The sequence below is a fragment of the Peromyscus eremicus genome, chromosome X (assembly GCF_949786415.1).
Source record: "Peromyscus eremicus chromosome X, PerEre_H2_v1, whole genome shotgun sequence".
Lineage (NCBI taxonomy): Eukaryota > Metazoa > Chordata > Mammalia > Rodentia > Cricetidae > Peromyscus > Peromyscus eremicus.
The window spans coordinates 98,919,951-98,941,201 of NC_081439.1; the positions used below are offsets into that span (position 1 = coordinate 98,919,951).

At 46.9% G+C, this 21,251-nt stretch overlaps 1 protein-coding gene across 2 annotated transcripts in view; it reads left to right on the forward strand.

Annotated features, from left to right (window-relative positions):
* The first annotated feature begins 2,289 nt into the window (after nt 1-2,289).
* Nucleotides 2,290-21,251, forward strand: part of Lonrf3 (LON peptidase N-terminal domain and ring finger 3) — a 34,897-nt gene continuing 15,935 nt past the window's right edge. Inside the window, exons 1-6 of one of the 2 annotated variants that reach the window (XM_059250669.1) lie at nt 2,290-3,310; nt 6,033-6,151; nt 9,304-9,426; nt 13,941-14,096; nt 15,966-16,212; nt 16,953-17,043. In XM_059250669.1, the coding sequence (XP_059106652.1) occupies nt 2,473-3,310; nt 6,033-6,151; nt 9,304-9,426; nt 13,941-14,096; nt 15,966-16,212; nt 16,953-17,043 (1,574 nt within the window). In that variant the 5' untranslated portion in view covers nt 2,290-2,472. The remainder of the gene's footprint in view (nt 3,311-6,032; nt 6,152-9,303; nt 9,427-13,940; nt 14,097-15,965; nt 16,213-16,952; nt 17,044-21,251) is intronic. The other variant, XM_059250668.1, reaches the window with a different exon arrangement.

The following is a 21,251-nucleotide window of genomic DNA, read 5'->3' on the forward strand; positions in this document are numbered from 1 at the left end:
CTGAGAAGCAAAGCACACCTCCTCCGCTTCATCTTTGGAAAACAATCTGGGGTAATGTTTTGGAGATGTCAAATGGATAATGCTTTTAAATTAAGAGATTTTATTGTTACTGGTGTCATGGACCTTTCATATGAATCTCTTCATGCCCTACATATTGTCCTTCCTTATAAGAAAGACAGTTATACATATAACTTCCTTATATGCCAGAATCGGTAGGTATATAACTAGTTCTGGGAATTCCATTTGACAATAAACTAAGGGATGAAAGGAATGTCCCAGTCCCAGAGAGCAAGCCACCAGAAGCTGCAGCTTCTTCCTTGCTGATTTGTCTCCATATCCTCCATCTCCTGATGGGCTACCTATCTTCAACATCCAGCTCAGGCTGGACTGATAGAGGACAAACATTTGCTACTGTTGAAGTTCCAAGCATCCTCCTGCCCTCTGCCGCCATAGTATATGGAATATATTTGGGATTCAGTAGTTAACACCTGAAATCTGGTTTTAGGATCAAGAACACTCAAGATTAGGGCTGGAGGAAACCTTAGGACCCCAAAGATTTGTTCAGGGTCTGTCTGACAGAAAATCATGACAGCTAAGACTAGACCAAGTTTTCCTAAGTTGATCCTGCCTTCCTGGTTGGATCCTGAGCCCACTTTGATTTCTTGCTCCTTTTTCGTCTATAAATTGCCTTCCTTCTCTTCTCTGTCCCATGCTTACTGTCCTGTCTGACCAGAGAGAGGGGCTCTGGGGTGTGCTGCACAGTATCTGTACCTATTCTCTGGGACCTTGGTGTTTGTTGGCTTAAGGCTGGATTAAGGACCTCAGTGCTGGGAGAGAGTCAGACATCCCAGCTCTGAAACAAGATTTCATCCCAGCTAAAAGCACCCCAGACAATTTTTTGTTTAGAAGTGAAAATAACAGGTTTAGATGATATTGTCCAAAGTCCCCCAGCTAAATGGCCACAGCAGGAGTCAACTTGGTGGCACTCTGCTGGGACTCTTACTTTGAGCACTGTCCAGGACCTCTAGGCGCTGGAGGGGTAGGCCAACTGAGAGCAAGCCTGAACTCTGCCTTCCTTCTTGGAGCAACACAACTGTCCCTGAAGTATAGCATTCCTTTATGTATGGAAACCTGTCTGTTCATTTTGTTCATGGCTCTTGCCTGAAATGCAGGGGCTGGCAGTAAACCTCTGTGTGGTCTGTAACCAGTCTGGCATTTTCAAACTTTGCCTGGTCGAGATCCTACCCCTGCCCGCCCAAGCCAGGCACTGCTACTCAAGTCCAACATAGCCCAAGGGTGCAACCCCTATGGTGAGGCACCACTGCCAGAAGTCAGCTCTTGGGAACCTGGAGGCTCTTAGGTAGCTGGGCTGTGTCTGAATCCTCTTGACTTTCTTCTGGATTTACTCTGCCTTGGGCTGGTATCCTCCGCCTGCTACTCTCTCACGCCCCCAGTGTCCACCAAACTCAATAAACTCAGCTCTCCAGGGTGTGCCCATCTGGTCTCTGGGTCCAGGAGCCCGTAAATCTCCAGCTGGGTGCCCACTGCTCGCTCCAGCACTGGTTCCGGAATTAGGAGAGAAAAAAGAGGAGGAGAGCCAGAGAGCACCTCTCTGGGGTCCGAGTCAGCACCCCGATCTTCGTGCTTCCCTTGCTGCCCAGCACTGGCTGCCCAACTTTTTTCATCCGTTAGACCCGCTGCTTGGGATTCGCAGTCTAAGTGGGAAACAAAGAGCTCTCCCGAAACTGCCCTAAGTCTCTTTGAGGGGATTCCCCCAGGAAACTCAGGAGCTTCAGTGGAGGCACTTAGGGCTCTTCTAGGGAACAAAGGGTGAGGACTTCTTGGGTGCCCCTCAGCTACCCATTCCGTTTGCAAACAGCAGCCATCACCCCCTGGAGGAGAGCGAGCCAGGCATTCCAGCAGATCCTGTGCCTAGAGCCCATTGGGACTGGCATCTCCGGGGCAGGGGACTCTAGCAAGCGGCTGGCAGAGCGGACCTGTTTGCTGGCTACTTTGGAGGTGGGATGGGATAGAGTTTAGAGATGGAAAAGCGTGAAAGAAGAGGTTGCGTTCCTCTCCCCGGTTCATAAATGATCCAAGTCGCGAGTGGGAAATAAAGAGTAAACACAAACAACCTCAAAAAAGAAGCCAAGAAACCCTAAGCCAAAAGAAGCAAGCACAACGCTGTTACAAAACTGTCTGGTTTTGTAACAATTTCCCCGCTGCCGGCCAATGAGCAGCGTGGTGGGGCGTCACGTGGTGACGTTTTATATAACACTTTGCTGAGACAAGACAGTTATTAGGCGGCGCGGGGCAGCCGGCATGGAGCTCCAGGAGGCGAGGCAGAGCCGGGCGCACTGCGATCCCGCGTTCATGGCAGCGCAGCTCGCTTCCAGCCGTCGCTCCTTCCTCCTAGTTCCCGGTTCCTAGACGCCTCCTCCCCCGCCCCAACCTCCGCAGGTCCCTCTCTCTATGGATTCATTTCAGACTGCACAGATGTTGAGCTTGCCCGCCGAGCTCGGCAGCAACAACTTAGAACTGGCGGAGCTGGCGGAGCCGGAAGAGCGGGCGGCATCAGTGTCCGAAGGAGACTCGGAGGCCCACCCAGACGAGTCTCCCGAGAACTCTGAAGCTCCCCGGACGCAAGAGCTGGAGCAAACACAGCCCCCGGGGACCTCGACGCCGTCAGAGTGCAAAGTCCTGCTCACACAGGCAGATGCCTTGGCATCCGGGGGGCGCCTTCGGGAAGCCCTCGAGGTGTACAGACAGCTCTCCGAGAGGCAGCAGCTCGTGGCTGAGCAGCTGGAGCAGCTGGTGCGCTGTCTGGCTGAGAGCGTCCCGCAGAAGGAGCCGGTGGCGCCAGCTCCCTCGGACCAGAGCGGCACCTCAAGCTGCTGCAAGGTGGCCGTGCAAGAGGCAGGGGAGGCTGCAGCCGTGGCCCCCGAGGTATGGGATGGCTTTAAGTGCCGGAAGTGTCACGGATTTCTCTCAGACCCCGTGTCCTTGTGGTGCGGCCACACCTTTTGTAAACTGTGCCTGGAACGTGGGCGAGCCGCCGATCGGCGCTGTGCGCTGTGCGGGGTCAAGCTCTCGGCTCTCATGATGGCCAGTGGGAGGGCACGCGGGACGCGGCGGGCTGAGCAGCAGGCGCCACTGCAACTGCGAGTCAACGTGGTACTCAGCGGCCTTCTGGGCAAGTTGTTCCCGGGCCCGGCGCGGGCGTCGCAACTCCGGCACGAGGGCAACCGGCTGTATCGTGAGCGCCAGGTGGAGGCAGCCCTGCTCAAATACAACGAGGCAGTTCGGCTGGGTGAGTCCTCCAGCCGCTACCGGGCCGCGAGGGCTTGGTCACGACGCGAGGGGGCGGGAGAATGAGCCGGGCTGCGAGATGGGGGATGGACCAGGGCAGAGTTGGGTGCGCACGGGGGAGGGGGGAAGGGAATGGCCTGTGGCCCAAGAGGAGGAGGAGGAGGGACATTTCTAGGAGTTTGTCTTCTCTACTTTAGCTGTGCCTCAGTCTCTCCGGTTCTGTTGCTTTTTTTAGGGTCTTTCCCGTCTCTCCTGCTTGCTTTTGTGCTTCTACGCCTCCCGGTCCCAGTTTCGTTCTGTTCCTCTCTTTTTGCGCGTTTCTTCTCATCTTTGTCATTGTTTCTGTCTTGCTGGGTGTCAGCGTCTCTGTTTCTCTATTTTTCCTGGACACTTCAGAGCTCCCTCTTCCACCTGCCGGCACCTTTGCTGCCGGGAGAGGAACTTGGCACTATTTCTCAAACTCCCGCGCGGTCCTCCTGGCTTTTGCCAGCCCGAGGTGGCCCGCCGGCGCCCGCCGGAGTCTGCGGCTCCCGTCTCTGGGAGTTGCCCCTTCCGGGGCCGCGGCTCCCTGTGGGGTGGGTCCGGCCTGGAATTAGGTCAGGAGAGCACTGGTTGCATAAGGACCTCGAGCCGCCCGGGCCGGCGGCCCCTCCTCCGCGCGGGCGGGCGGGCGGGCGGGCAGGCGGGCAGGCGGGGATTGTGTAACGCTGAGGTAACCGAAGTGGGCCACGCTCGCCTCGGAAACCATCCCGCGAGCGTGTGCGGGGGGCGGAAGGGGGGGGCTCGCTCCCCGCTGCCCTGTGACTCATTGTCACTGCTTCCTATCACACGATCCTTGGCTGAAATAGATGCACTTGCCCACCCCACCCCCCTCCACCCGCCGGAGTCAGACAGCCTGTGCCCTGACATCGAACCCTTTGACCCCTCTAAGCCAATGGGCGGCAGGACCAGGTAACTTCTCGGGATTCCCGAGGAAACAAGGGCCGGTCTACAAAGGGGGTATGCCTCTGTCTACCTTCTCCAAGAGTTGCCTGAAGAGGTAGGGTGGGCTTTGTAGCCTCAAGGGCAACCCGGGCAGTCCCACATCTCTCCTGGACTGGAGCACAGGAGTTCTCCCAGGGACCTGTTTGCTTCACCTCCCACTCAGATCCAGGAAGTGGCCTTGGAACCACAAGCTGGTGCCAGCACCTCTGCAGGCAGGCAGGGCGCAGTGTCCAGAGAAGCTTGCTGGGGAGGAGGCAGTGGGGCTAAGCAGACAGGGCTGTGGGATCCTAAGGTCTCCTAGGTCATCTCTGATGGACGGAGGAGGGATGGGATGGAGTCTCCACATGTTGAATCCCACTCAAGCCAGCAACAGGTAATGCTGGAGGGAAGAAAACCAGGGTTGACAGGACGTGAGGACTGAGGGACACAAACCTACTCACAACACATATCCTGTCTGTGCCTATACAAAACAGGCTGTGAGCTGCTGCTGTGTGTTTCAGCAACGTGGCAGAGAAGACTGTAAATTCTATGCTAAAGGCAAGAGCAAATAATGGGCACCCAGGTCATCCCTGAGCCTATGTCTGAGGGATGGAGTAGAGGCAGACGCCAAAGCCTGTTTCAAGCAATAGAAGCTGTAGCCTAGAACCTTAGGAAGAATGCATCAATATGAATGAAATAGTTTCTAGCCACTTCTGCATGGAGTTCTAAGGGAGGCTGTATTCCTTTCATCCATTCCCCGAGTGCTGGGCAGGAAAGCCCCTTCCCATGCATTCCCCTTCTATCACTGCCACCACTTTCCCCAGGAGCATCTTTCCTATACCTTTGTTAATCTCCTCAGAGCAGTCGGGGCAAAACTGTCAATACCACCTTCACCCTCCTAAGAGGAAAAGGGGCCTCTTCAACTCACTGTATTTATCCTGGGATTGGCTAGTGTTTTCTTATTCTAAATGGTGTGCCCACACGCAGAAGAAGGAACTTCCCTCTACCCAAGCCTCAAACTGTTAACATCCACTAGCATTGGCCCTAACCAGCCGTGTGACTTCCAACCCTATCACTTCATCTCGTTGGCCTTGTTTTCCTTATCAAAGGGTGGGTGGGTTAAAGCCCTGTCCAGGCCTGAACTCCAGCGATTCAGTGATGGTGAGAGTAAGCCTCCTAAAAGCCTTGTCAAGGTACTTTCTCATTTGGCCATCGATAGCAGGATGGACCTTGTAAATGCATAGCTGCTTCTTCCTGGAAAGCTTCATATTCACTGGCCATTGGGAAGAGGGAGAGGTGGTGTTAATACCACAGATAATCCTGCCTAGAATACTAACATGGACTTGTCTTGTTGGGGGGTCCAAATAGGGGTCACATCTGGCTGCCTCTCTGTTCCCTGGCTTCATTCTTTTTTGATAGTGACTCATTCAGACACCAGGTTACTGGACACTAGCAATGTGCATCATCCATCTGGCAGAACGGTGCCGGGATTTCCTCTAGGTGAAAGTTTCTAATGCATTATGGATACCACACCTCCTAGGACCCACTTGAAAAAGGAGGGCAGCATTACTCCTTTGCATGGAAAAGCTAGGGTGTTAAAGTCAGGACAATATTAGGACTGGAAATGACACTTAACCTTTTGGATCCAGTAGAAAGAGCTTAGGTAACTTTTCTTTCCTCAAGATCCATCCTCATACAGGACTTATCACCTGCTTGTGCTGGGGGCCATTAATGAGGGCTTTTTTTTCTCATTTTGGCAGCTCCAAATGATCATTTGCTTTATAGCAATCGGTCTCAAATTTATTTCACCTTGGAGTCTCATGAGGATGCACTGCATGATGCAGAAATAGCATGTAAACTTCGGCCAATGGGTTTTAAGGTGAGTGTGGGACAGGAGGGATGGGAAGGGGCTATATTGCAGACAGGGATTGGCAGGAAGGGATGTCCCTATGGGGCAGGAGACGCTAGAACTTGGACAGAACAGGGAAAAGCTTTTCTAAATGATTGGACAGTGCAGGGCATCCCTTGGTCAAGGGAGGTCTAAGTCTGCAAGGGGTCTCAATAAATCTACCTTCAATTGGTGACCTTCAGGATAGCCTGGTCTTCATATTTTTTTTTCCAAATATGGAATCAGTAGCCAGACAGCCCGACTTCATGTCTCAGCTCTGCAACTTTTCTTAACTGTACTGTCTTGGGAAAATTACTTAATTTCTCCGTGTCTGATGTCCTCATCTATAACATTCTTACATTCGACGCAACTACTGAATAGGGTTGTTTGTGGGGCTCCTACAAGATCATGTAGGGAAGATGCTCGGAATAATGCGTGTAGCGTTATGTGTTTGCTATCACTGCTGCCATCACCATCACTAGTAATTTTCTAGGGACAATAGGCAGAGGAATCTGAGAAAGATATTCCTGCCCTGGTCCTTAAGAATGTCTACTGATAGCCAGGCTTCTTGGGAGCTTAAACAGTTTCTTTAAAGAGATCTTCATATTCGCACAATGGTTGTGCCATTTTGAATCATTAATACAGTCATTTGACATGTCAGTATGTATACCCTCAAACAATCTAGGTCACAAAGGAGAGGTGAGAAGGAAGACAGGGTAGACATCAAGATAGGGGATACCTGAATACAAAGTACCACTTTCAGCATCTTTGCCTGGCTTCAGGACCAACCTCCTCCACATGTTTGTATTTTGTTTAGAAGATTAGAACTGGGTCTGGAGCTCAATGTTTGCAAAGTGTGATCATAGGGAAGTAGCTACACTCTCTGACACTCGAGTGCTCTTCTTCATTAAATGACGTTATTGCTATCTGCCATGGTTGTTTCACGGGTATGCATAAGGATCAAAGGTGAGAATGGCAAACAGAACATTCTGTAAGCTATAAATGTTACAGGATCTTGGTTTAAGGTCTTCTGTGTACAGCCTGAGGGTGGGAAAAGCAGTGTCTCCAAGACCACAGTCACTGTGCCTATCTGAATCTCATGGGAACAGGCGTCCTCTGAATCCAGAATGTTCCTGATGGTAGAAAGACCTAGGATTGGGCAGTACCTTCAGTAATCTCTAGACAGCCTCCCAGTTGGTCTAATTAAACACACTCTCTGCAGCAATTTACATGCAAAATCACACTGAATAGGATAAATACTACAAAACAGTTTACATCAGTTTAGTTCAGATGTTGCTGCCTAATGATTTTTTATGTTAATCCTATGAAAACATTGGATAATCAGAAGTTTTTACAGATCTAGGAACTTCAGATAAGGTCTTGTGAAGCTGGGCATGGTGGCATGTGTCTGTAATCCAAGCAGGATCATGAGTTTGAGGCCAGCCTGGAATATTACAGTAAGCTTATAATATTCAAGTAAATCTTATTGGTCTTTCATGAGAGAGTTTTCATGGACGGTGATGGATCAGTGTGTTCTCTTTCCCAAGGAACACATTTACAGCTTAATACCAGTCACCAGTGCCTTAAGTCGCCATGGGGACAGGCTGTCTAACATGCAAGCCAGGGAGCTGCCTTGGGGTAAGAGGGGTTTCTCTTGCAGCCTTTTCCACTAGAAAGAAAACTAACTCTAGATACTGTGGTGGGAAGAGGACTGAGAAACATGTTCTAGATGAGAAAAGGGGTTTCTACAGCGAAGGAAGAATTGGTGGGGATACTTGGCAGGGGTTTCATTTCCACACAGTTGGGACAAAAGGGAAAGTTCAGAGAACTCTGTTGTCTTGGGGTTCGAAAGAGTCTAATGCACATACCTCTACATTCTGATTCTTGTATGTCCCACTATTTCTGGGTGAAATGCCATAAGAGAGCGAGTCCAGTAGGCAGCCAAATTTCATCCATCTATCCAGGGCTTAATGTCACTCATTGCAGCTTGCTGGTAGCACAGCTGTCAGTGGGGTAAACTGGCCACCGTGAGAAAGTGGGCTGTGTGAGTTGTTACTGAGTTGATTATTAGGAACTCAGAGGCCTCTCCAGTTTTCCAGCACTTATCACCCTAAAGCTGCTCTGCAATGTCCTGCTAGCCTTTCTACAGAAGGCTACTCTTGGCAGGAGCAACAAGGGAATGTGGCAGCCAAGATCAGGATCCAGAAAGAAGTGAGGGTGTGGATAGAGGTCCCCAAGAGGTTTGTGGCTGTGGCCACTGTTCAAGAAAGCAGCTCCTAGCCAGGCCCTGACACCATGCAGACACATGTTAGAAGAGGAAACAGGGGAATGCCTGACAAGTGACATCTGGGCCTTTTCATTCATACTAGGTACCAAGAGAAAGCAGCCCTTTTTTTTTTTCTTGCCTGTTTCAGGATACTGCTCAGGCCCTTCTACAGAATTTAGTCCAGAGCACTTGGGTTTGAATCCTGGGCCATAAAACTTCCTTATAACTGTAAAATGTGCAGCAACAGAGAAAAAGACAGCCAAGTTCCTAGAAGCAAAAGCATTGGCTCACTCACTGGTCAGACTTCTGGAAGGTGGTCTCCCTTTGAGGGGGAGAGTGCTCTGGAAGTCCTGAGGTCACAGTTCCAGTTCTAGATTGCTGCTAGTGACCTTTGAGATGTTGGAGGAGCCCACGATCTTCCTCCGAGGCCTCTGTAAAAGTGATTGACTGTCTCACAGACCAGTCCAAAGAGAGGCATGTCATCTCTGGATGAGCAGTGGAAACTGAACTATTGTAGTCTGTGGTTAAATGGAGGCTCTGACGTGTTTGTGATCCTCAGCTGTGGGGTGGAGAGGAGGTAGTAAGCACAGAAGCTAAGAGTATGGGCTTCGTATGTAGTCAGTCCCAGGTTTAAACTTGGATTCTACAGCTTTCCGGCTGTTGTACTTTGATCAAGTTTTTTCTCTGGACCCCCCTTTTGTTGTCTTTAAAATGGGATTCAGAATAGTTAGCCATTGTTACCGGGATGAAAATCCAAGTCTTTGGACAACACTCCACCCGATAGTGACTACTCAGGAAGTATTCAGCAATCGCTGTTAGTAGTGGCTACATTAGGAAGATGAAGAAGATGTGACTGACTGCTAATGTTTTCTTCCAGGCACACTTCAGAAAAGCACAAGCGTTAGCCACCCTAGGCAAGGTGGAGGAAGCACTCAGAGAATTTCTCTACTGTGTATCCCTTGACGGAAGAAACAAGAAAGCCAGAGCGGAAGCTCAAAGGGTGAGTTGAGTGCCGCAGGGTCAGCTACCTAGTGGACCCCCACCACTCTGTCTTCTCTAGGGAGAAGGATGAAGATGTGACCCTCCTCAATATTTTTGATCCTGAGTGGGTGGTTCTCTGGGTTTAAGGGGCATGAGAGAGATGCCAACTAATTGCCCAGAAGCCCCGCTGTTCTGGTATGTACTATCAAATTGGCAGGTCCTACTTTTTTTGTAGGAACCAATGATGAATGCTTTGACTTGGAATCAGTGGGAGATAAACCAAACTAAACCAAGTAAGCTAACCTGGGCATGAAGGCTCACTGAGAACAGTCTGCTTGTTGATGAGAGATCAGGGGCCAGGGGTGGGGGTTGCTTACCACTGTATAACTTTTCTTTGGCTGAATCGCACATTTCACCAGTCACACATGGAGGCTAGCTCCTGGGAAAGGATACTGATGGTCTCCATATTGCTTGCCACATACAGAACTCAAATCTTTACCTCTTCTGCTAGAAAACTAAACCTAGTATCTCCCAAATGCAAAGTCAGAGTCCATTATGAAGCAATCTAATTAGTCCTTCCAACTCTTGGGTGCCAGGAGATTGTGGTTGTAAAACAAATATCATGAGAAATACCAAGAACTTGATTGAAGGCTCAAGCATCCTGATTTGATGAGCATTGTCATTTATTCTAATATATTCTCCTGGTGTCTGGAAGTTGGATGCTGACACTCAGTGATTGCATTTGATTTTCTGTCCCCAAGCAACCATTTAACACCAGGCCACAAGCCCTCCTATCCATGTGTAATGGTTTGACAGGGACAGGGAGGAAGAAAGTGAGACAGAACTGGTCTCTGAAGACTCTAGAATGGAATATTTAGCAAAACTGATAAAATTGGCAGAGGCTGGACTCTGGATTTTCTGACTCTGGCATAGAATCTCCTGTCTGGAAAAACGTTTGACCTGGTTTGTGTATGTGGATAAGGTTCTATTGATAAGGGGCATGACTCAGGCAGAATTATTAGCAATCTATGGACCTTTTCTAAAACTTAAGTGTAGTCAGCCCATGGTATAACATTACCTGAGCATTGTCTATGTGCCTGTCAGTTGGTTGGTACTTTCTGTAGAAGGTTCCATTTAGTCCCCATAACCTCACTTAATTTCTCACCATGTTATAGATGAGACAAATAGACGAGGAATCTAAGGCTCAGTGACTTTCTTGAGGCCACATGCTTCTTTACCTTTCTTTCATTCGCTCCTCAGATGGCCCAAGAAGTTCTGGTATCATCAGTTGAACTAACCTCTCTCTCCAGTTTGCTTTTAAGGATGGACTGTTGTGATTTCTATACCTGCCTGATGAAAGACAAGGCATTGTGTGAAACTCTGGGGGCACAAGAAGGCCTAAGTTCCTCACAGAACTTGCAATATTTTGTTGGTTAATATGAATGCCAGTCAATACAAGTGAATGTGTGCTTAAGATAAGTCTTACAAAATTCTGAAATTAATGTAGGAATGTGGAGGCAATTTTCTGCTGAGTGTTATAGAGCTACAACAGCCATGTAAACACACTGACAGGCCTCAACTGTGTGTATTCACTGGATTATTCCAGTTTTAGGGCTAAACATTTCACAAATTGTCCAGATGCACTAGACATTAATAAGCCTCCTTAGAACCCAGAGCCTTATGTTTTATTTCAAACTACAGATTCTGGACCATCCCCTTCCTTCTTGACCCAGGCCTTTCTGTGGATGAAATTACATCCGAACTGACTTTCATTCATGTGGAACGATTATTCTCCCTGAAAGCTGCCCCTGACTTATGCTTTCCAAAGCCGTTGAGAAGGCCTACAGAGAGATCTTAGGTAGTAAAGCTAAGAAGGGAACTGCTGTATTATTCCTGCCTTGTTTCTTTTGATTCTAACCTCCTTTTCCTCATGCTACCTTCTGTCTTTCCAACCTTGTACCTGGGTGCTATATGGCCCTTCCAGGGAGACTGTCTCAGAAGTGGATATACTCTTTGGGGTCCCTGAGTAGGATTTCTGAGAACCAACATTGACTCCTAGGGATGAGTGAGCTCTGAAAGATTATACTTATGACCCTGGACATTGTGTGCCTTCCCACCTTTGTCAACTTAAACCTGGAAAGTAGGGGCTTTAGCAATGCTAGGAAACATAAACAGCTCTCTGAGGATTTGAGACACCTGAGTGCTAGATTTCTTCTTCTTCTTCTTCTTCTTCTTCTTCTTCTTCTTCTTCTTCTTCTTCTTCTTCTTCTTCTTCTTCTTCTTCTTCTTCTTCTTCTTTTGTTTTTCGAGACAGGGTTTCTCTGTGTAGCTTTGTGCCTTTCCTGGAACTCATTTTGTAGACCAGGCTGGCCTCGAACTCACAGAGATCTGCCTGCCTCTGCCTCCCAAGTGCTGGGATTAAAGACATACACCACCACCACCTGGCCTAGATTTTTTTCTTGATCCCCTCGATATATAACTGCCTTCATCATTTTTATGAGTATGATGTACATTTATTAGACATTTATCTCTGTCTGGAGAGGAAGACTTATTTTGTGACACAGAGCACAGTAAGATGGTATAGTTTAAGGCTCAGTATCATGGTCTGTAGAGAACGTGAAGGGACAGGTGAGGTCAGGGAAATGGGAGTATTGAGGTGAGGCAGCACTTGAGCCGAACTTTAAAGGCTGAGTAGGGCTTCTGTGCAGGGAAACTACTGATGCAGGAAGGAACATCATGAAGAACCTTCAGAGGACAAGCAAGAGAACAAACCAAATTTGGAGTTTAGCGTTCTTTCAAATTCTCTTGACAAATTAACACTACCGACTATGTAGACTGAACAATACTGTTGGACATTCTATAGTGGCTCCAACCATGGCAGGGTCTACTAGGTGATAAACATTTCAGTGTGTTTTAGAAGCTGATTGATAATGCCCTCTCTCTTGGTGCCGCACGCACGCACGCACGCACGCACGTACATACACAGGCATGCACTCAGATGGCTAGGTAGATGCATTCTTACGTACAGTCCCTAACCCCTGATGGGCATAGAGGAGAGCTGAAGCAAGAATGTGGACAGCTAACAGTGCAGCCTGCACTCAGATGCTTGTCTTTGACTCCTAGAGCATTTTCTTCTACTCCTTTTTCCCTTCTCTGTTTATCCAATTGGAAGTGAACCTACCTGCCCCTAGGTACTTGAACTTAGCCTGATGTTTTCTGTATCGATGACCAGGAAGAAGAGGCTGGAAGGGGAGAGGCTTTCTTAACATATAATTACTCAGGTCCCCAGCTCCAAAGGGATTAAAATCCAAGGGTGATGATGTTGCGGGGGGGGGGGGGGGGGGATGGCGGGAGACAAAACAGATAGGCAGAGAAAAGCAGCAGCAAGGAACCCAGTGGAGATTTGTGAGCTTCCCTGCCCATTGAGTTGTTGCAGACTTGACTGTGCATTCTTCAACTGAAGTGTCCTAGTTTGCTTCTCTGTTGCTGTGATGAACACCATGACCAAAAGCAGCTTAGGAAAGGGAGGGTTTGTTTTCCTCACGCATCCCAGGGCACAGTCTTATCAGTGAGGGCAGTCAGGGCAGGAACTCAAGGCAGCGACTTGGAGGTAGGAACTCACGCAGAGGCCATGGAGGCATCTGCTTACTGGCTTGAGTCTGAGGGTCACATTCAGCTACTTTTCTCATACACACTTGGGAGCACCTGCCTGGGGTGGCACCACCCACAGTGTACTGGTCCCTCCTGCATTAATCATTAATCAAGAAAATACCCACACAAACTTGCCTACAGGCCAATCTGATATAGGCATTTTCTCAATTTAAGCACCCTCTTCTCAGGATGACCTAGTTTGTATCAATTTGACAAAAAACTGACCAGTGCAGGAGGCATCTCTTCTGACTTAATCTCTATGTTTCCTTTGGTTCAGTAGATTTTAAAGCCCCATTGCAGGTATTTCTGCAGAGTGACTGCACCACCACAGAGGTGGCTCTTAACCTTGGCTAAGGAACAAAGGCATCTGTCATGCCTTCTCAAAACTCAGATTCCTGGGTCATACTTTCAGACCTGGGGAGATTGGAGCGGGACCCAGGAACTGACATTTTCATAACCTCATAGGTGACTCTTTTTTAAAAAAAGATGTATTTTTTTTTTAATATGTGTGTGTGTGTTTGAATCTGTGTGTGGGTGTTTGCACGTGAGTACGGGTGCCTCTGGAGGTCAGAGGTGTCAGCTATCCCTGGAGCTGAAGTTACAAGTGGTTGTGAGCCACCTTACATGTGTGCTGGGAATCGGACAGTATGTGCTCTTAATAACTAAGCAATCTTTCTGCCCCTGCCCCCGACTCCTACATGGTTCTGATGTGTGTTGATGCGACAACTTCTCCTTAGTGTGTCTAGGGACATTGCTCCAAGGCTTCCTCATTGGAGTTTTGCCTTGCAAGCTGTGTGCTCTCTGGTCCCTGCCCCTCCCCCTTCACCTTAGTTTAGCACCTGTAGAAACTTGAGTAGTGAAGTCTTCTGTTTTATGTCACAGCTTCTCTTTAGTTTCTTTACACCATCAGTCCCGGGGGATTCTCAGGAACATTCTCCTGATATCCTGAAGCTGTTGGCACCTCACCCTAGATTAAAGGAACACGTAGAGTCAATGACTACTGAAGGCACCAGCCATAATCTACCAAAGTTGTCACAGGTAAAGCTCAACTCACCCAGCTCGCTCATGATGCTTCGTTTGGCTCTTTTGTGGGCACACGAGAAGAGAACCCTACCTCTCCTACTATGGTTCCTGAGGGAAAAAGAAAGATGGAGTTGATAATGGCTGTGTCCTTTGCTTAAAGCTACAACTGGGAATTTCAGGCATAGTCAAAAGTTTATTTAGTTATTAATGTGTTTGTACTCCTGGTCAGATCCAGAAAACTGAGAGATTTGATAGAAGTAGAAAGAAATTGGCCCACTTCCCCCAAAACCCTGTAATTGGGGTGTGCTTATTGGCTTCAGCTTTGGGGCAGATTCAAGCTGATGGCCTTTGAGCACCAGTGAGAATTTTGTGCAAGGTTAACTCCATTTGGGAAGCAAATGGAGGGGATTTCTTGTTCTTGTTTACACCTTCCACATAAGTAGGCTTCTCACGCACATTTATAGCAAAGTAGGGGTACGAGAGTTAAGTTGAGAATGAAAACAAGTATTTGTGGTTTTCTTTGAAAACAAGGGAACAGAACACAGAGGAATGGGCTTCGGGAGCTGGCCCTTTTGCCACAGGGTAAGTGGGCAGAAGTTGGGGCTCAAAAGGACTAGACTTAAAGCGAGGTTTAACACTGAATTCCTGGGCGCCTTTGGGGAGCAGTTTCTTCTCCATTTCTACCTGAAGTTCCTCACTTGCATATAAGCCCTGAATGCTCACATCTTCCCAGTTTTTGTCCCTGTTCTAGAGAAGGAATAAAATGCAAGGCAGCTGATTTTTCTTGGTAAAGGCAGAACTTGGAGTATCTCCTGAAATCAGAGAGCCCCTAGTGGTCATTAGTACATGATTAAGACAGCTAACACTAGGAATGGGGACGTCTACTTGAAATTCAGTCTGCAATGAAGGAAACAACCTCTGGCGTTCCGATGTGAGCCGGCTGGGGATCAACGAGTGCCTTTCCACCCACACTTTGTTTTTCAAGGCCTTGGGTTCTTATGTGGACAGTGCTCTGGGCTCAGGAAAAGGCAAGACTGTAGGACTGTTTTATGTAGTCCTGGAAACCCCCTGAACATCCTGGGATATAGACTGCGAAAACCCACATCCTCCCCTTTCCTCTCCAGTTCATTGTGTCCTCTCGCCTGTGTCCACTAGAAGTTCTGGCAGGGGTAGAGGGAAACAATGAAGGTGACCATTTTGCTGTCAAATATATAAGCCCATCTTCAGAATTATTTCTAGTGCCACTTTCCAATATCCTTCTCCTGGATGAAATTCTCTAAAAGGCTAGAGACAAGCTATTAAGCCAAATTATTTTTGTCTCCTTTTCAGACTTTTCACCCAAAATTGAGGAAAAGGAATGGATTGTCTCCTGTCCCTCTGATGAAAATAGCATATAGCTGTGAAGCATGGGTTGCCTTGGCAGGCCTGTACAGAGCTGGCCCAAAGCCTTACCTAACGCCCTTTGAAAAATGGCTACGAATGATGGGGGGGGGAGGAAGTATCCAGTAACAGGATATCCCCTCACAGACTGCTTTGATTTCCTTACAGACCACTGGGGAATGGTTTGGATAGGAGGGCAGAGTGGTGCTTCCCTTGCAGTCAGTCCCTCCTTCACCCCTGCCCAGGGAGCTTTTCCTCCCATGTGCCTTTTGTCCTTGCTTAGGGAAGACTCCTAACTCTACTTAAGCTAAGCATGTCTTTGACATAGATTAGATGTGAGCAATAAGCCTCATGACTGTCCCTCCATTGAGTTGTGTATCCATTGAGTGTTCAGGAGTGAAGATCCGGGTTATGTTGCTTTCTCTTTGTCCCCTCAGGGTAAGACTACTGAAGGACAATATTGGTCTCAAGTAGATTTTGATGTCTGGCTTTTGCTTCATCTAGGAAAATCCAGAGCTTCCACATTGTTCTAGTCAGGAGGAAGCAGCAGCTGGAGGAGACAGCAGCAACATGGAGAAGTCAGCTCAAGTAAAGGTGGGTAGTCAAGAAGACAGTGGGAAAGATCAGGAAGAAGACGAGCAGGATGCTGCCTCCCTCAGATCTGGCAAATGCCAGGGGAAAAAAAGGAACCATTGCCAAGTTGATGAAATCCAAGAAGATACAGACGTGCCCAATAAAGTCTCCAAACAAGGTACTAATTCTACCCAGGGAGAAAGTAACTAAATGCAGATGACTGGGCTCACTGACATATATACTTATCCTCTGTCTGGGGGCTCTCCTGGCTCGGAGCTTATAACTTAGCTCTGGCATTTTCCAGCTATGAAAGCCCAGGGGTTGCTATGAGGTTTTCATGAGCGTGTACAGGGTACCCTGATATCACACTGAAAGTGCCGTATGATAATTAGCATTCATAGTCAAGACATTGGGGCAGGCAGCCCATCAAGAATGCCATCCCATGCTTTCCATCATGTCACTTTCTTCCAGGCCAACCATTTCCTGCCCTCATCCCTGTTCTGGGAATGTAGGATGGAGGGGTGTGGTCAGGTCTCACCTAGTTGTATTCTGAGAGGCAGTAGCTATGGCCTCCTATCTTTCCAAGAGAGATTGGCAGCACCAAGATCCAGTGTCAGCTCTGAAGGCCTGGCTCAGTCCTTGGAGTTGCCACTGCTGCTACTGCTGAGTGAGGTGCGTTCAGAATTTGAACGTTCCCCAGGAGCTCTAGCCTTGGACTGCTCTGTCCATGGGGACTGCCAAAACACCCCTGGGAGCCTACTTAGGGAATCCCATTGGCAATTGCTCAGGCAGCCACTAAACTAAACTCTGGGGGAAGTTTGAAATTGAAAATCTGAAAAACTTTTTTTTTCCCTTCAGAAGTACTGTCTATAAAACCAAGTTGATCCAGCTCTGACTTAACTATTTTCTAAATCACAGATCTTCCTGCTCATCAAGTGGCCAAACCAGATCTCAGTATTCCGCTTGCATCTTTTGATGCCTCTGACCTTGAATGCTCACTGTGTATGAGGTATGTGATGTGGGCCATCACTTACTGCCTGGTACTTCCTTCTCTTTGGTATCTGGGCCTTTCCTCTAGTAACTACTGAGTTAGTTAGTATGTAAAATCATGGCACAGATGAAATGGAAACCACACTGTCATGAGACTGCTGCTGTCCCCAGCTTACAAATGGTGTTCTTCACAGCCTTAAATCCTGACTTAGAAAGACCTAGGGAGTGACAAGGCAACAAAGGTCAAAAACTGATGGACCAAGAGTTGAACATGTCTATTTGTCCTCATTAGATTTGATTTTATTATATATGACTGTGCTGAAACAGGATATATGCTTTCCAGCCTGTCATGATCCTATTAACTTATATCAGCCTGTCTCACATTATTGCTTGAGCCTTAGAGGTATTTGAACTTGCGACCCTGAATCTAAACTACTACATTAAGAACTCAAGGCTCAAGGGTTAATATTAATGCCAAATAGTAGCCAAAATTGGGTTGTGTATGTTGTCTCTCCTTCCTCAAGAACAAATAGACTGATTCCATGATTGTGGTCTGAAATTGAAGTTTATTTCATTTCATTGCTGTGATTTAGTGGCTGAGAGAAGGGGCTCTGAAGTCAGTGTTTGAACCCTAGCTCTTTCCGCCCACAGACCCTGTTCTAGAGCAAGTGACATTTGCCGCCACTATTTTTTCTTTAGTAAAGTAGAAACCAGTGGTGCGTACTCCATGGGTTGTGATGATTAATTAAGAAAAACCATTTAATGCCTAGAGTAATGCCTGGAAAACAGTAAGTACTCCAAAAAATTAATTCTCTTTTTTCTTCTTACCCAGAAGTCTTTAATGTTAGATCCACAGTCTTCTGGGGAATCTCTATGTATGCATTCAAATAGGTCCATGAATTCATTGAAGTAATATGTAAAAGTGTATGTGTGTGTGTGTGTGTGTGTGTGTGTGTGTGTGTGTGTGTGTTTCTAAGATAGAAGCATACAGCTTTCATTAGATTCTCAAATGTGGTGACTTTCTTCAAAAGTATTAAGATGGAACTGAGACACTTGAACAAATGTTGGCCTGTCTTTTGCAAGCTCTTATTTCTCTCCTATTGGTCATGTGAGTTTATGTTCTGAATGACTTTTTTATCATAGAATAAGATTGAATAAGATTGAATAAGATTGAATAAGATGTGAATAAGAATAAGGCAACTATTACCTGAAACATGGACTTTTCTTTGAGAAAATATACTTGGGTCTAGGGCAATAACTCAGTGGCAGAGCATTTGGCTACCATTCATGAGGTCCTGGATTCAATAACCAGTATTGCAATAATAATAATAATAACAACAATAATAACAATAACAGTAAGATAATAATACACAAAAATCTGTAGTAGCATAAGCAGGTATCAGCTAGCTCAGCAGATGCAGCACAGATGTCAAACCAAGCTTCGAACACACTGTCAGGAGTCTGTTTAAGTGGTGTGGACCAGAGTGGAATGAACTGTAGAAACAGATCCTTTACACCACTTCATCCAGCCCCTCACAACAGAGTGTCAAGTGCAGCATGCTAAAGCCAAGATATGAGATAGCAAACACCTGCTTTCAAGCAGAGACTGGGCCCCATCGCCACCACAGCGGTGCTGTGGCTCGAAAGCCCGTGATAGGCACTGTGAAGTAGATTTAATTTAGCTTACTCAGAAAGAGCAGCTCTTTGTTCTGCTTAACCCTCCTTAACACTCCTGCCAAAATCCAGGCGACCCAAAATCAAACATACAGACTCATCCTGTTTGTGTTTTCCCTGCGGAATAAAAATCCTGAGGTTGAAATTCCTTTGTTCCTCTTCCTTTTCTTTTCCTCTTTCATCTTCTTTGTCCCTAATCACAAGGGACTTTGTAGAAGAGTTAGGAATTTGGTCCAAGAAATAAACACACAGAGGATAAGCACCCCCTCTAGTTCACACCCCCTGAGCTTAAAAACCATTGTGTCCCTCTTCCTGACCCCTTGTTCCATCTTTACCCAGAGTAGCTGTTATGTAGGCTACTAAATTATAGCTAGACTCTCACTGCCTTGTGGTGTAAGGAACCTGGCTAGCCTAAAGCGCTTTTTGATCTGAAGCCCTTAACACTTCAGCCCTTGGAAAGAAACATGTAGATTCCCTTCCAACAGGTTTGTCTGTAAGCTGCACATCAGATGCTGACTGAATTGGTTTTGTGTGGATGCCTTTGCCTGTATTTTTCTAGTCGTGAAAAGTTCCTTTTCCCACGTGTAGCCATTGCTATTTTTGTCACGATTGTTGTTGGCTTTTGTTTGGGCCCTCATGTGTCTTTGGAGGAGAGCCTTTGTATTTGGTTACTGTTCTTGTTGCTCTGACTAAATATTTGACCAGAAGCAGTTTGAGGGAGGAAGTGTTTATTCTGGCTTACCACCAGTGGGGATCATTCTCTCATGGTGAGGAAGGCCTAACAGCAGGTGGGCAAAGTGTGGCTGTAAGATCAGGAGTCCTGCTGCTTTCACAATACACAGGAAACAGACAGGGATGAGTGCTGGCTCACTGGCTCCTTTGGAGTCAATCTAAGATCCTAGCCCACGGGATGGCGCTGCCGCTGCCCACAGTTAAGATGGGTCTTTCCACCTCAGACTAATCTAGATAATCTCTCACAAGGGTCCTGGAGATTTGTCTCTTAGGTGAGTCTACATCCTGTCAAGTTGACAATTGGCATTAATCGTTGCAGGTCTAAAATCACAGATAAGTTCAAGCTGCTTGGTCATGAATTGGACATTTGTACCACCTGTACAAGATTCTAGACTGAATTCTAAGCCTGTGGTATTGCCCTGGCAGAGAAAAGTTAGACAAACCATAAATTCATACATTTTGATTTGAGAGAGAAAATTGATCGGGCTTTAAGTTTCACAGGGAAAGGGCAGAAAGTGTGAATGGAAGCCAGGTGTGATGGTACACTGTAATCCTAGCACTTGGGACCTAGATGTAGGAAGGTGAAGAGTTCAAAGTCATTTTTGGCTACCCAGTGAGTTCAAGGCCATCCTGGGCTACATGAGGCCCTATTTTTTTTTTTTTATGAAAGAGTAATTAGAGAGTACATAAATGAAATCTTTATCAATCTCCAAGTCTCCATTGCTGAACTGGAAGAACTCCATTAAGGGAAGTCTCCCCCTAGCCCCAACACCTCAGTACCCTGCCCTGCAATCATGAGAGGCATGAAATTCTCCTTGAGGTTTACCTGGCACATATCACCCTAGCCATTGGGGCTCATCTCTGGGCTGCTGTAAAGCGATACCTTTGGGATAATACTATATTTTGAAATGTGAAGTGAGAATAATTGCTATCTGACTAGTTCTCTGGTGACCCAGTGGCACTGGTGATAAGCAGAAGGATAGCTTTATATATAATCTAGTTATAGCTCCCTAAGTCACTGAGTATTAAGGTAGTTTACTTTTCTTTCTTTCTCTCTCTCCCTCCCCCTTCTTTTTCTTTCTTTGCTGTAATCTGATAGCAAAAGAACACAGTGCAAGGCTGTCACTGGTGGCAAAAGATAGCTCTTTCCAGATAAGTCAGACATTTTATCTGCACGGACATCTAACGGGAGGCATTTTTTTCTTACTATTGTTTACCCCATCACTCCGATAATGTGAAATGCTTTCTTGTGAGACAAGCTGGCCCTGCTCTGATTTAAAACTGTCTCCCTGAAGTGCTTTCAAAATCCTTCTGTTAAATGGAAAAAGGACAGACATCCTCATATATACTTCTTCTGTCTTCTTAGGTAAGAATCTTTGTGTCTCTTTCTAGAGAGCAGAGGAAGGAGAGAGAGTGACCGAAAGGGAAGGAGAAAAGTGCTTGTGGAAGTGTGTATGTATGCAGATGGATCGCCGGCCGGCTGGCTGACTGACTGGGATGTATTTAATATATTGATGCATGTAGTCCTGGCTGTCTTGTAGACTGAAGGAGGAAGATTAGTTGTGGAGTCAAATTTGATTATACATTCCAAGCTTTCTGTCTACCAGCTAGCTGTATAATCTTCGGCATGTTATCCCGTCTGTTTGAGTTTTCATTTCCTTAGTAGTAAAATAGAGTTAATCATAATTACCACTTATTAATATGTAGTTAATTTTAATGGAAAAAGAGTGTTGCACACAGCCAGAAATATAGCAAGAAAAATATATTTATATTCTTAAAAGGGCAGTAGTCTCAATCATCAAGTTCTCAGGAAAAATAGTT